The sequence below is a fragment of the Gekko japonicus genome, unplaced genomic scaffold (genome assembly GCF_001447785.1).
Source record: "Gekko japonicus isolate JY-2015 unplaced genomic scaffold, Gekko_japonicus_V1.1 scaffold1377, whole genome shotgun sequence".
Lineage (NCBI taxonomy): Eukaryota > Metazoa > Chordata > Lepidosauria > Squamata > Gekkonidae > Gekko > Gekko japonicus.
In genome coordinates this window covers 45928-58207 of record NW_015164227.1, presented here as the reverse complement: position 1 = coordinate 58207, position 12280 = coordinate 45928, and the positions used below count along the sequence as shown (strand labels likewise).

Sequence of the window (12280 nt, the reverse complement as noted above, 5' to 3'; positions counted from 1 at the left end):
TTCCATATAATGGGAGGCCAAAGGTCCATGCAGTCCAATATGGTGTACTGAAACCAAGTAGTGTGGGAATGTTAAAACAGATGACTATGGAAGGACTTGGTAGTGATTTATAAAATAAAAATGATGTGGAGACAGAGTTATTTTATTCTCCCTCCTTCATAGCATTCTAATGAAACTGATTGGAAGAAAATTCAGACCAGCACCTGGGTAGCCCATACTAGCCCGATTTCATCAGATCTTGGAACCTAAGCAGGGTTGGCTCTGGTCAGTATTTGGATGGGAGACCACCAAAGAAGTCCACGGTCATGACCCAGAGGCAGGCGATAACAAACCACTTCTCAGTGTCCCTTACCTTGAAAACCCTATGGGGACACCATAAGTTGGCTGTGATTTGACAGCACTTTCCACCACCACAAGGAAGTACCTTTTCCCAAAACATGGTGTAGTGGTTAAGTGTGCAGATTCTAATCTGGGAGAACCAGGTTTGATTCCCCACTCCTCCACTTTCAGCTGCTGGATGACCTTGGGCAAGCCATAGTTCTGATCAGAGCTGTCCTTGAAAGGGCAGTTCTTGATAGAGCTCTCTCAACCCCACCTACCTCACAGGGTGTCTGTTGTGGGAAGGGGAAGGGAAAGGAGTTTGCAAGCCACTCTGAGACTCTGAGTGAAGAGCAGGGTATAAATCCAATCTCTTCTTCCCTTCTACTTTTTCTTCTAACTTACAGTATTTAATTAGAATATTTCTATGCTGCCTCTTCAGAATCCTGTTTGACTCTGAATTTGCTACAAGAAAAGTATGCTTAATTGATTGTGTGCACAGAGCCCGTGCACATACAGCTACACACTGATCTATTAGCTATTATGTTTTTAGCCCATCTTTCCTCCAAGGAGCTCAGGGCAGCATGCATGGTTCTCTTCATTCTGTCATCACAACAATCCTGTGAGGTAGATTAGGCTGAGGGGAAAGTGACTGGTCCCCCACACTGACTCCCAATACAACATAGAGCTCTATGCACACATTCTGCAGACCAGAGAGGTTGGGAGCACACATACCAGCTGGGATCTCTGTCATACATGCACTCAACACATGGAAGGACATGCCCGTCTTGAGGCCATCGTGGGTCTAAAACGCCACCCTGGATTTGAGGAAGGAAGCTTTGGAAGGGAGGCACTCTCTGTGAACATCCACAGTCAGGTGCATGACACACAGAGATGTGATAGAAACAGCTAACCATGCTCTTTGTCTGAAACATCTTAAAAGCAGAGGTGTGTTGCCTTTGAGGCATCCCAGTTTTGCTTCACTCACATTCTTAATGCACATAAAGCAATTGTTTAATGCACATAAAGCAATTGTTTGCTTCCAGAATGCACCAACAGGCTCCATTGTCTTCCTGCATGCTCCAGAAGAAATTGGCCTGAAGCCCAAGGAGTGGGAGGCAGTTGCAGCAACCATGGAGGTAAGTAAAAGAAATAGCCAGGAGAAAAAGGCTGTTCAGTGAATGAAACTAGTTTTGCATCATGCTCCACAGAGCCCCAGTGGCCTCAGCACCGAGAGGGCATTTGTGCCCTCATCCTGCTCTCTGGCCTTCCTCCTTTCAGCTTTAGGAGCAAAGGTTTTGCAGTTCCAGGTAGCTTTAGGAATCACTAGGAACGCTATGATCAGAACACCCTGTAAGCAGACAAGGCCTTATTCTTCTTTTTAACTTTTCTCCCCAGGACGATCATCCCTCCCATTTGCCCCCTGTTTCTGCCCACCAATCAGGTGAGCATTTACCTGAAGGTGTCCCACCATAAGCAGGCAAATGGGAATCCTACCAGTCCCCCCAGGAGCAGGCATTTCAGTCTGCAGCAGGAGAGGGAAGGTGAGAAAGTTCTGCTCCATGGCCAGAAGACCCTTCCATCCATGGAAATTTCCAGTGGATCCACGCCAAAATCTTGTTAGTCTTCCAGTTGCCACAAGACTTCTGTTTGGTTTTGCCAGAGCGGACTAACATGGCTGCCCTTAACTGGTATTTTATGAAACTGTTTCATATTTCTTGTGTACTGAACAAAGGCCTAAAAGCAGTATGTGCATGTTCTAAATAAAGGAATGAAACTCTGTAGAACCCACCCTGCTTGCAGCCTAATTACAATTAGAAACTCTCTGTGGCCTCCCAACCTCTCGTCATTCAAAAGCTGCCGATATCTGCTTCTCCCTCTGCCTCTGTGAAATGGATCGCCCATTCAGGAATCATCTGAACACTCTGGTTCTTTTGGCTAAACCCTTCCTCCACACAGGCAACACTTTAGGCAAAACCATAGCTGGAGCCTAGAGCTGCCAACCTTCAGGTGGTGGCTGGAGATCTCCTGGGATTACAATTGATCTCCATGTGACAGAGATCAATTCACCTGGAGAATATGGCTATCTTGGAAGGTAGACTCTATGACGTTATAAGTAAAGTATACCCCACTGAAGTCCCTCCCTTCCCCAAACACCACCCTCCTCAGGCTCCCCCACTAGGGTTCCCAGGTACTTACCGCAATCCGGCATGGGAAACATGCTCCCCGGCCGAACCATTCCTCCCTGTAACGCACCATGCCGTCGCAAGGAAGTGATGCTGGGCGACGCTCTGGCAATGGGGCTGAAAACTTGATGGTACCATCGAGTTTCCAGCCCCATTGCCAGAGCGTCGCCTGGCTTCAGTTCCTGGCGACGGCATGGTGCAGCGCGTCTGTTGTCCCCACGGGAATGTTCCTGCGAAGACATCTGTGTCCCCCACCGAATCGCAGTAAGTACTTGGGAAGCCTGTCCCCCACCCAAAAAAACCCAAAACTCCAGGTATTTCCCAACCTGTAGCTGGCAACCCTATGTGGAGTCTCATCCTCAGTAATCAGACAGCCAAACAACCAAGGATATGTTTGTTTCCCCCTTCCTCTTGTTCCTTTAGAAAAAACAGCTCTTCCCCTTTTTCAACATTGAAAGTCAAGGCCTGGCTTCGGGAAATCTGGACAGAGATGCCTGGGCCTTGCAGCACTTCGTGGGGCAAGGCTTTGAACTTCTGTGTGCCCAGTCCTTTTCCAGAACATTTGGCTTATATGGTGAGTCTCTGAATTCACAGACAGCTACCTTTCAGGAAAGTGGGCATGCAAGGATTTTAACTTCCTAAGAAGCTACTCCTGAAGACAATTCATCTCATATTTAGCTTTGCTGCTCTTCATTCTGTTACTTTTCCTGTGTCTACGTTTTAGACCAGAGTCCCCAACATGGTGCCAATGGGTGCCATGGTGCCACCAACACCCTTCCTGGGAGCTCCTACGTTTTTAGGAAAGTGCATGGGGCCAGGTGGGGCTTTTGCCTAGCAAAGTTTTTGACTGGCCACTGAAGATTGGCTGTGCTTTACCACAGCACCAGGAGCGTCACTGTATGGCTGAAGGTAAGCGACAGCAGCCATTTTGTGAGTGGCTCAGCCTCCTGCGGCAGCCATTTTGTGGCTGTGCCCACCACCCTATTTCATAATTCCAAAAGTGCCTGCAGTCTCAAAAAAGGTTGGGGGACCCTTGTTTTAGATTATGACCTTGTCTTTTTAGTACTGTGTAAAACACCCTCTTGGGGGGGGCACTGTGAAAATGGGCCTCCTTGTGTTTGCACAATCCTTCATGCACATGAATGCACATCCTTGCATGCATACACATCCTTCCTCCCTTCCTTTTGGGTAAAGGAACAGTGCCACACTCCTTCTAACCCCATCAGTACCGATGGGACAGGGACTTGAAGGAAAGAAAAAGAGCCATGCTCAGATCCTTCGTTGGGTGACTCTTGCAAGGTAACTTTTCATGCCTTGACTCATCTTAAAATTGCCACTTTTTTAGTCCCTTGTTTAGCATTACTAAAGCAACGATAAAACCCAGGGTATAACACAACCATTTGTGGGATGTGCATGAACAACACGTTGACTGCATTTAGATATTAGGCTAAACTGTGGCTTGATTAAACAGCAGTTAATCGTGGTGTCCGAATGCACATGGTTCTTTTTGTTGGCACCAAATGTGAATCTCAGGCTGGGGCTTATAGCTGGCTTGTTGAGCACAATTGGTACTAGTTGTCGTTTGTGGTGACGTCTGAATTCAGAAACCTTGGTTTACTGAGCAGCACCCACCTGGCCACAGAGATGGCAGTACTGTGAGTCTGCTGTCCCTGGGAGGTGGGAGGCAGGAAGCAAACCAACCAGGGTTTATGCTAGGGTAACCATTCCCCAGGTGGGGGCAGGGGAATCCCCCACTTCCACAGGCTCCTGCCCACCACCAGCTGGCTGGCTGGTTGGAGGAAATTTCCTTCACCACCACCCCCAAACAGCAACATCATACCCAACGCAGTGACGTCACCTGGAAGTGACATAGGCACGTCGGTGATGTTGGGGGTGGTGACACTCTGGTTTGGGGGCAAAACTCTTATGGTTTGAGGGCGATTTTACCATAGAGTTTTACCCAAAAACCGGAGCATTGCCCCATCACTGGTGTGCCTACATCACCTCCAGCTGACGTACGCAGGTCATGCAATATCCCCACCCACTCCCAGAATGCCCCCCCATCCCCCCAGCAGCACGATGATCAGATCTGGCAAGCAACCCTAGTTTATGCACAAACCAGGCCTGGTTACTTATGTCTTGTGTTGCACAAACCACAGTTTATTGTGGTGACTAAATACATCCCCAGACAGCTCACAAGCCTTACAATAGGGAATATGCACACACACCAAATCTTACATTCTCCTTCTCAAGAAGTGCATTTGTCCCTTCTTCGATTCCTCTGTAAGTTGTGTGGCTACAAACAAGACATACCCAGAGCTGCCACAGGAGTCATCTATAAAGTTGCAGAATGAGATGGGGGACTCTTGGACTGTACCACTTCAGGTTGCCGGTGGGACATACAATTTTTGAACGTTCACTTACGTTTTAAAAAATACTTGCTTGAAACAACAGTAGAACAAACAAATCTCTGAGTCTTGCCTGCTTCCTGCTTGTGATTTTTCTACTTGCAGGAAGGGGTTTTTTTCCCCCTCACAAGGGAGCATTCCAAAAGCGACCACTATTTCCATTCTGAAATGGTACTGTCTGTTTTACCACTTTTCACTCCCACTTCATTCTGCTGCATGCATGAACCAGACTTTACAGACAGTCATCCCAGCAATCCAGCTAGTGGTTTTTACCCCGCTCTTCTGTATGCATCAGTTAAGTGAGAGCCATGACCACTGCCTTGAGCTCTTTGAAAGAAGGCTGATATAAAAATGCACTGGATAAATATAAGAAGAGATGCAGGTGTACAGTTACCCCATCAGGATTATAAGTAGGCTTGCCGTTTGCCCAGCTGCAACAGGTAAACCCCCTGTCCTCACACCCAGGCCCCTGCCCTTGAGAAATTGAAGAGCGGGATCAGAAATGGCTAGAAAATGGCTGAACCCTGCTGAAGGACCGCTTGAGCAACTCCAGCAACAGTTGACCACTTGAAAAACAAGTATTTTAAAAAAGACACTTCCCAAAGGCCACAGAGGAAAAGGGGCTGAGGATGCATTTCGTTATGATTACATCAGGGCGTGACTTCTCTGCGGCCCCTGCAGTTCAGAGCCATGGCAAGACTTGGATTGGAAAGGAAGAACTGCACATCCCTGTGATGCATAACTACACTAGCTGGGTAGTGCTGGAGTCCCTCACCAGCTCAAAGGAGGTTATCATAGCTGTATGGAAACACTAGAGGTCCCTGCAGACAAAGATAAAAGTATTCAGAAATTAGAAAGAGGGATGAGCGAACTCTTCACTGCAGTTTATTTCCCACTTTTACTTTTACTGGGAGAAATTGCAGAATTTCTCTTGTAATACCACCAAGTCCCTACTACCTTGGTGCTCATAATGACATTCTCCTTCCCTTCTTCACTTGGTTGGCAACCCTGTTTTTTAAAAACTAAAAGTATAGCTTGGCCATTACTTTAAAAGAACCTTTTCTCCTCTTAATTAGTCTCTCAGCTACAGGTTGCAGGTATGGAGTTGGTAGAGTGGATAGGAATTATATTGCATAAGTAATTAGCTGGGGCAGGAGATCTGAGCGTACGTGTTGATTCAGATACAAAATGCCATGTCTGGGTTATGTACTACAATCCCATGTTCCGTGTATGAAAAATGTGTTGATTCAGATACAAAATGCCATGGCTGGGTTATGTACTACAATCCCATGTTCCATTCTGCTCCTTCATGCAGATGAGCTGGCGGGGAATCTTATTGTGGTGACCAAAAACAATGAGACGCTGATCAGAATCCAGTCCCAACTGGGCAGGCAAATATGCACAACGTGGTGGTGCCCCTCGAGCTTGGGGGCCCGGGTCATTGGAACAGTGCTGAATAGCCCTGCTCTGCTGTACGAGTGGTAAGGAGGAAAGCAGGTAACTTAGTTGTTGGAGTGGATGTATGCTTTGATCGGGGTTCATTGTGGGCTACCCACCCCCTTGTAATCATTGCTCCACTTAATAGCAGTGGCCAAGGACGTATCATTGGTGGAGCAAAACAAGGCTACCAAAGACAAGGTAAAGATCTGTACCGGTTCAGGATGCAAACCTAAGTATGCTGAAAAATATGTCCACAAATTAAAAAAGAGGCAGAATCGCCACCTCCTCAAACAGCCTGCTAAGGACTGTTCCGGAGTTGTAGCCATGTTAGGACTGAACATGTTGATCGTCCTCCAGGAGACATGAAATGCTGATGGCAGTTCAGTGTCAGTTGAAGGAGGGGGGAGACGGAGTAAACTGGCCTGCTTATCTCTAACAGATAGTGTCATGGAGGGTGTGAGGCACATGTTTCCCTCTCCCCCAGATGCTCTCATACAGCCAAGGTAGAAGGAGGTTACTCCTCCCAGTGCTCTGTGTGTGTGTGTGTGTGTTTGTGTGTGTAAAGTGCTGTCAAGTCACAGCCAACTTATGGTGCCCCCAACAAGGGGCTTTCAAGGCAAGTGAGAAGCGAGGTGGTTTGCCATTGCCTTCCTCTGAAGAGTCTTCCTTGGTGGTCTCCCTTCCAAGAACTGACCCTGCTTAGCTTCTGAGATCTGACAAGTTCAGCCTGTGCCATGCCACTTTCCCTCTCACCCCATGCTTCATTGATTATTTATTCAAAACCTTTATCTCCCTCTCCCAAAGGAACCGAGGCAATATGAAAGTTAGATCTAGGGAGTCACGGCTGTTGTGGCCCACCCATACACAAGAGCCTTCACTTACTGCTGCTGCCATCAAGCAATGAGAATCCATGTCTAAACCAGGCCAGGATTATTATTAATTACTTCTAAGTAGAACTGAGCCTTCCCTAGCATCTTAAGAAATGTGGGCCGCTTTCGCAGGGAAGGTTTTTTTGCTTTTGCTCTTTTAGGCGGAGCATCCACATGGAGTTGTGCTCCAATCATCCTTTCAGTGTCCTCAGGATAATCTTCCCCGAAAGTGCTCTGCTCTGTATGTTGTGGGAAGAGTCCAGTTGTCATATTGTCTGGACAGGGTGGCAGTTCAGTGTCAGTTGAAGCAGGGGGGAGACGGAGTAAACTGGCCTGCTTATCTCTAACAGATAGTGTCATGGAGGGTGTGAGGCACATGTTTCCCTCTCCCCCAGATGCTCTCATACAGCCAAGGTAGAAGGAGGTTACTCCTCCCAGTGCTGTGTGTGTGTGTGTGTGTGTGTGTGTGTGTGTGTGTAAAGTGCTGTCAAGTCACAGCCAAAGTATGGTGCCCCCAGCAAGGGGCTTTCAAGGCAAGTGAGAAGCAGAGGTGGTTTGCCATGGCCTTCCTCTGCAGAGTCTTCCTTTGTGGCCTCCCTTCCAAGAACTGACCCTGCTTACCTTCTGAGATCTGACAGGTTCCGCCTGTGCCATGCCACTTTCCCTCTCACCCCATGCTTCATTGATTATTTATTCAAAACCTTTATCTCCCTCTCCCAAAGGAACCGAGGCAATATGAAAGTTAGATCTAGGGAGTCACGGCTGTGATGGCCCACCCATACACAAGAGCCTTCACTTACTGCTGCTGCCATCAAGCAATGAGAATCCATGTCTAAACCAGGCCAGGATTATTAATAATGACTTCTAAGTAGAACTGAGCCTTCCCTACCATCTTCAGAAATGGGGGCCGCTTTCTCAGGGAAGGGGTTTTTTGCTTTTGCTCTTTTAGGCGTAGCATCCACATGGAGTTGTGCTCCAGTCATCCTTTCAGTGTCCTCAGGATAATCTTCCCCGAAAGTGCTCTGCTCTGTATGTTGTGGGAAGAGTCAAGTTGTCATATTGTCTGGACAGGTAGGGGTTCATTTTTAAACGTCCTATCCACATTAGCCCCATTTTCCTTCTGTCAGCCCTTCATGGCCACCCTTTTTCCCCACTGTGCCACGGCAGGGCTTTAAAAAAAAAATCAGAAATTGCTGTAGCATTATAACAACTCACAGCTTCCCTCAAAAGATCCTTCAGTGGTGCAGGAGAGGAAAAAATGCAGGGCAAACGGTGGCTGGTGGAAGAAAGTGCAGAAAAGTGCTGTGTAGAAGCTTTATTGCCAATGTGGCAATGAAGGCAAAACAGAGAATCCCAGCCATGTGGCCGTGGGCTACACCATCAAGCTGCGATCGTGCACCACTGCCTTCGCCAGCCTCGAGAGCCAGTGTGGTGTAGTGGTTACAACAATGAACTGGGATCTCAGAGACTCAGGTTTGGATCTCTATTCCGTCGTGGAAGTTTGCCGGGTGACTCCCTCTCAGCCTACCCTCCCTCCCAGGGTTGTTGTGAGGATAAAATGGAGGAGGGGAGATGGTTGTAAGCCTCTTTGGGTCCCCACCGAGGAGATAGGCAGGGTATAAATGAAGTAAATGAGAGAGAAAAAAAGAAATCTTAAGTTTTCAGGTCAGTCGGGAAAATGTTTGGAGAACTAGGAGCACCAGAGCAGAAATCTTAACGCCAGCTCTTGTCCTCAGGAAACTGAGTCTCCGGATGGTGGTAGAGAGGATCATGCTGATCAGGGAGAAACTAAAAGAGAAGCTGCGGATCCTGGGGACACCCGGCTCCTGGGAGCATCTCACAGCCCAGTCGGGAATGTGTAGCTTCATTGGGCTCCAGTGTAGGTATCCAATCAGGGCCACTCTGTTGCTCAAGCTGCGTCTGGGCAGCGTCCCTCCCAAGTACTGCGGTCCAAACCTGCCAGTCGTGATTCCCCTTCAGCCCCTTCCTTGCCATGATGAGCAATGCTCTGAAGCCAATAAAGGGGCTACTGTGGATTCCCCGTTCCACTCTTACTTGAAAAGTACCTCCTTCATCTCATCCCATCAAATGCTCCTTTGAAAATAGCCCTAAAAGAAGGGAATCCAATCATTGCATGTATTCAGAAGGTGAAGGAGTAGGTGGAACACAGGCTGTGAATGGCTTATAGAATCTCCAGTGTTGCTTTCCACAAAACTTTTAAGGGTGAGAGTACATTCTTGGAATCAAAGCTATGTCTCAGTGCATGAAAATGTAACATCAGGAAGGAGAGCATGCACCCATCTGTTTGGGAATGAAGAACAGTACTGAGCCATCTTTCATAAGCGATTCTGGAGTTTGTATATCTTCATATTGGGGAATCAGTGAGCTGTAGTGAAGTCTTGGACTAGGCAGGCCTGGATAAAAATCCCCAATCAGCTTGCTGGGTGATCTTGGGCCCATCATGGTCTCTGAATAGCTAACCTGACTCACAAGGATATTGTAAGGATAACATGGGAGACAGGACTCTGGAAGATGGGCAGCATTTTTAAAAAGTGATGGGATCTTATGTATGCAGTGTTACAATTCCATGCATCTTAAAGCAGGTAGGTGTTACAACAGTTATATGGCACACAGCACTGCTATATTCATTTGCTCTGTTACAGCCTGTCCTGTGCTCATTTGAAAGCAAAATGGATATTTATTCTTTTGCTGAAGATACATTATGAAGACATGATTACTATACATCGTATTGTCTATCAGCAGTTCAGAATGAGAGCCATTCTGTGCAGTGTGGTGCAGTGGTTAAAGTGTCAGACTAGGATCTGAGAAACTCAGGTACAAATACCCACTCTGCTGGGGAAGTTTGGTGGGTGACGTTGGGCCAGGGTTGTTGTGAGGATAAAACAGAGGGGAGGGGAACAACGTGTGCCACTTTGGGTTTCAGCTGGGGACGAAGGCAGAACATAAATAAAGAAAATAAATAAAAAGCCAGGCTGCATTACATAGTGCCTTAGTGTTCATGCACGCAGCATTTACATGCATGTGCACTGGAGAAAAGATGCATCCATCCCCACCCTACTCAGAGATTTAACTTCCATGGATTTGGGTAGTGAAGCTCAAACCTGAACAAGAACTTGCACATTGGCAAAATTAGGCATCCCCCAAAAGTCAAAATAGAGACAAAATATGAAGCAGTCATTGATCCAGAACCATTCCTAAAAAAGCTGGGCCTGCCTCTGGTAAATAGAGAGCATACATTTCTGGTCTTAGCTGGTTGTATGGGGAGGAGAATGAATAACCTTACTTATATCCTGCCAGCTTCCCAGGTGGAGTTCCTAGCGAAGCACAAACACATCTACCTCTTTGAAAACCAGCAGATCAACATCTGCAGCATTAACTCAAAGAATCTGGACTACGTCGCACAGAGCATCCACGAAGCAGTGTTAGCCACCTCTCTTGGGGACTACAATTTGGACTTGGAAGGTGTTGACAGGAGCTGAGCCAAGAAGTCCCAGGGGCCCAGGCAACGTCTTTAGAAAGGCTTGCAGATATAATAAACGGTGTTTTGGAAATCCTGTGTGTGTTAATGCTTGAGAGGTCCTGGCTTTTCCTACTTCCTTTTCCTCCGATACCAAAGAAGGCCACTGAGTGAGAAAGTGGGAGCTTTTCACAGCCTGATCACGTGCTAATTACACTGGATGAAGCTGAGCAAGCTAAAATATACATTCCGTTTGTAAATTAACATCTTCTGCATCCTATCCCACATTAATGGCATTCACACATGCGCTAAAATACTGTGAGAAAGGATGCTTGTATGAGAATGTTCTAACACTGTTGCTTCTTTAGGATTTGTGGGTGATTAACCATTGGTTTCATACTTATCGAAAAGTCAACAAATCTCACATGTAATTAACATTGTTGTCAACAGGGCCATCAATGATGTACAGAGTACTAGAAGGCAGGGCCCTGCCTGTAGGAGCTCACAGTCTGAATGGTGGCACAAGGGGGGCAGTAGAGATGAGGAAGAATGGGCATTCATGTCAGTTGCCTAGAGGGTGATTCTGCATCCAGCGTTCGCACCACATTTTCTCAACACTGGCTTTTCTCTCCTTTTTTTTTTTTAAGCCAAACTCATGTTGGAACAGAAATTCCCCTCTGCATTGCATGCTGCTTTCACTTCCTTTGATCATAGGATTTTATGGTACCCTCTGCATTGCATGCCACTTTCACTTTCTTTGAGCATTGGGTTCAGGGTACCTCCTGCATAGATTTATGGCTGTTTTATGACCATTCAGGGGTGACACTCCAGTCAGTATGGCATTGCCCTGAGGTATTTGAATGTGGTTTTGAGCTGCCCCTTTTCTTCAGTGTTGAGAAAATGTGGAGCAAATGTCAGATGCAGAACCAGCCCCTGAGGAAAAGGTGCAACTCAAAACCACATTCATATACCCCAGGGCAATGCCATACTGACTGCAAAGTCACCCCTGAATGACCGTAAATCTATGCAGAAGGTACCATAAAACCCAATGGTCAAAGAAAGTCAAGGCAGCGTGCAATGCAGAGGGGGATTTATTTCTGTTCCAACATGGGTTTTGTAAAACAACGGAGGGAAAAGCCAATGCAGAATCGCCCCTAGTTTCAGGAGAGGTTGAGGACCAAGGGGGTTGTGCCAAAGTCTTCATAGGAATGGGGGGGTTTGGAGGTGGGAGGAAGAGGAAGTGAGAGCATCATGTTGAGACAAGCAAAAGTGCAGCAAGGAGAAAGGAGAGAGTCAAAGGAAGGGTCAGCAATCTTTCCAGCATCCAAGGATGAGAGAATGGATGTTGGCAGAATGAAGGTCACATGAGGGGATAGGAAGCTAGTGTGAGGTGCTGAAACATCAGAATTGCAAGAGAGGTGAATCAGTTTGCAAGACTAATGAAGAGCTTTCTGTCTGCCTTGACATTTCAGAGGTGACTGTGCTGTAGTGATAACCTGTAAATGAAAGCCAGCAGGGCCCAGCTGGGCTTATCACTGAGACATGATTTTACTGGTTTGATCAATAACGTCACATATTCGC

At 47.0% G+C, this 12280-nt stretch overlaps 1 protein-coding gene across 1 annotated transcript in view; it reads left to right on the top strand.

Annotated features, from left to right (window-relative positions):
* Window positions 1-10721, top strand: part of GOT1L1 (glutamic-oxaloacetic transaminase 1-like 1) — a 17016-nt gene extending 6295 nt beyond the window's left edge. The window contains exons 5-10 of the mRNA XM_015408561.1: window positions 340-386; window positions 1365-1457; window positions 2928-3078; window positions 6228-6393; window positions 8958-9100; window positions 10540-10721. Of these exons, the coding sequence (XP_015264047.1) occupies window positions 340-386; window positions 1365-1457; window positions 2928-3078; window positions 6228-6393; window positions 8958-9100; window positions 10540-10721 (782 nt within the window). The remainder of the gene's footprint in view (window positions 1-339; window positions 387-1364; window positions 1458-2927; window positions 3079-6227; window positions 6394-8957; window positions 9101-10539) is intronic.
* The last annotated feature ends 1559 nt before the right edge of the window (window positions 10722-12280 follow it).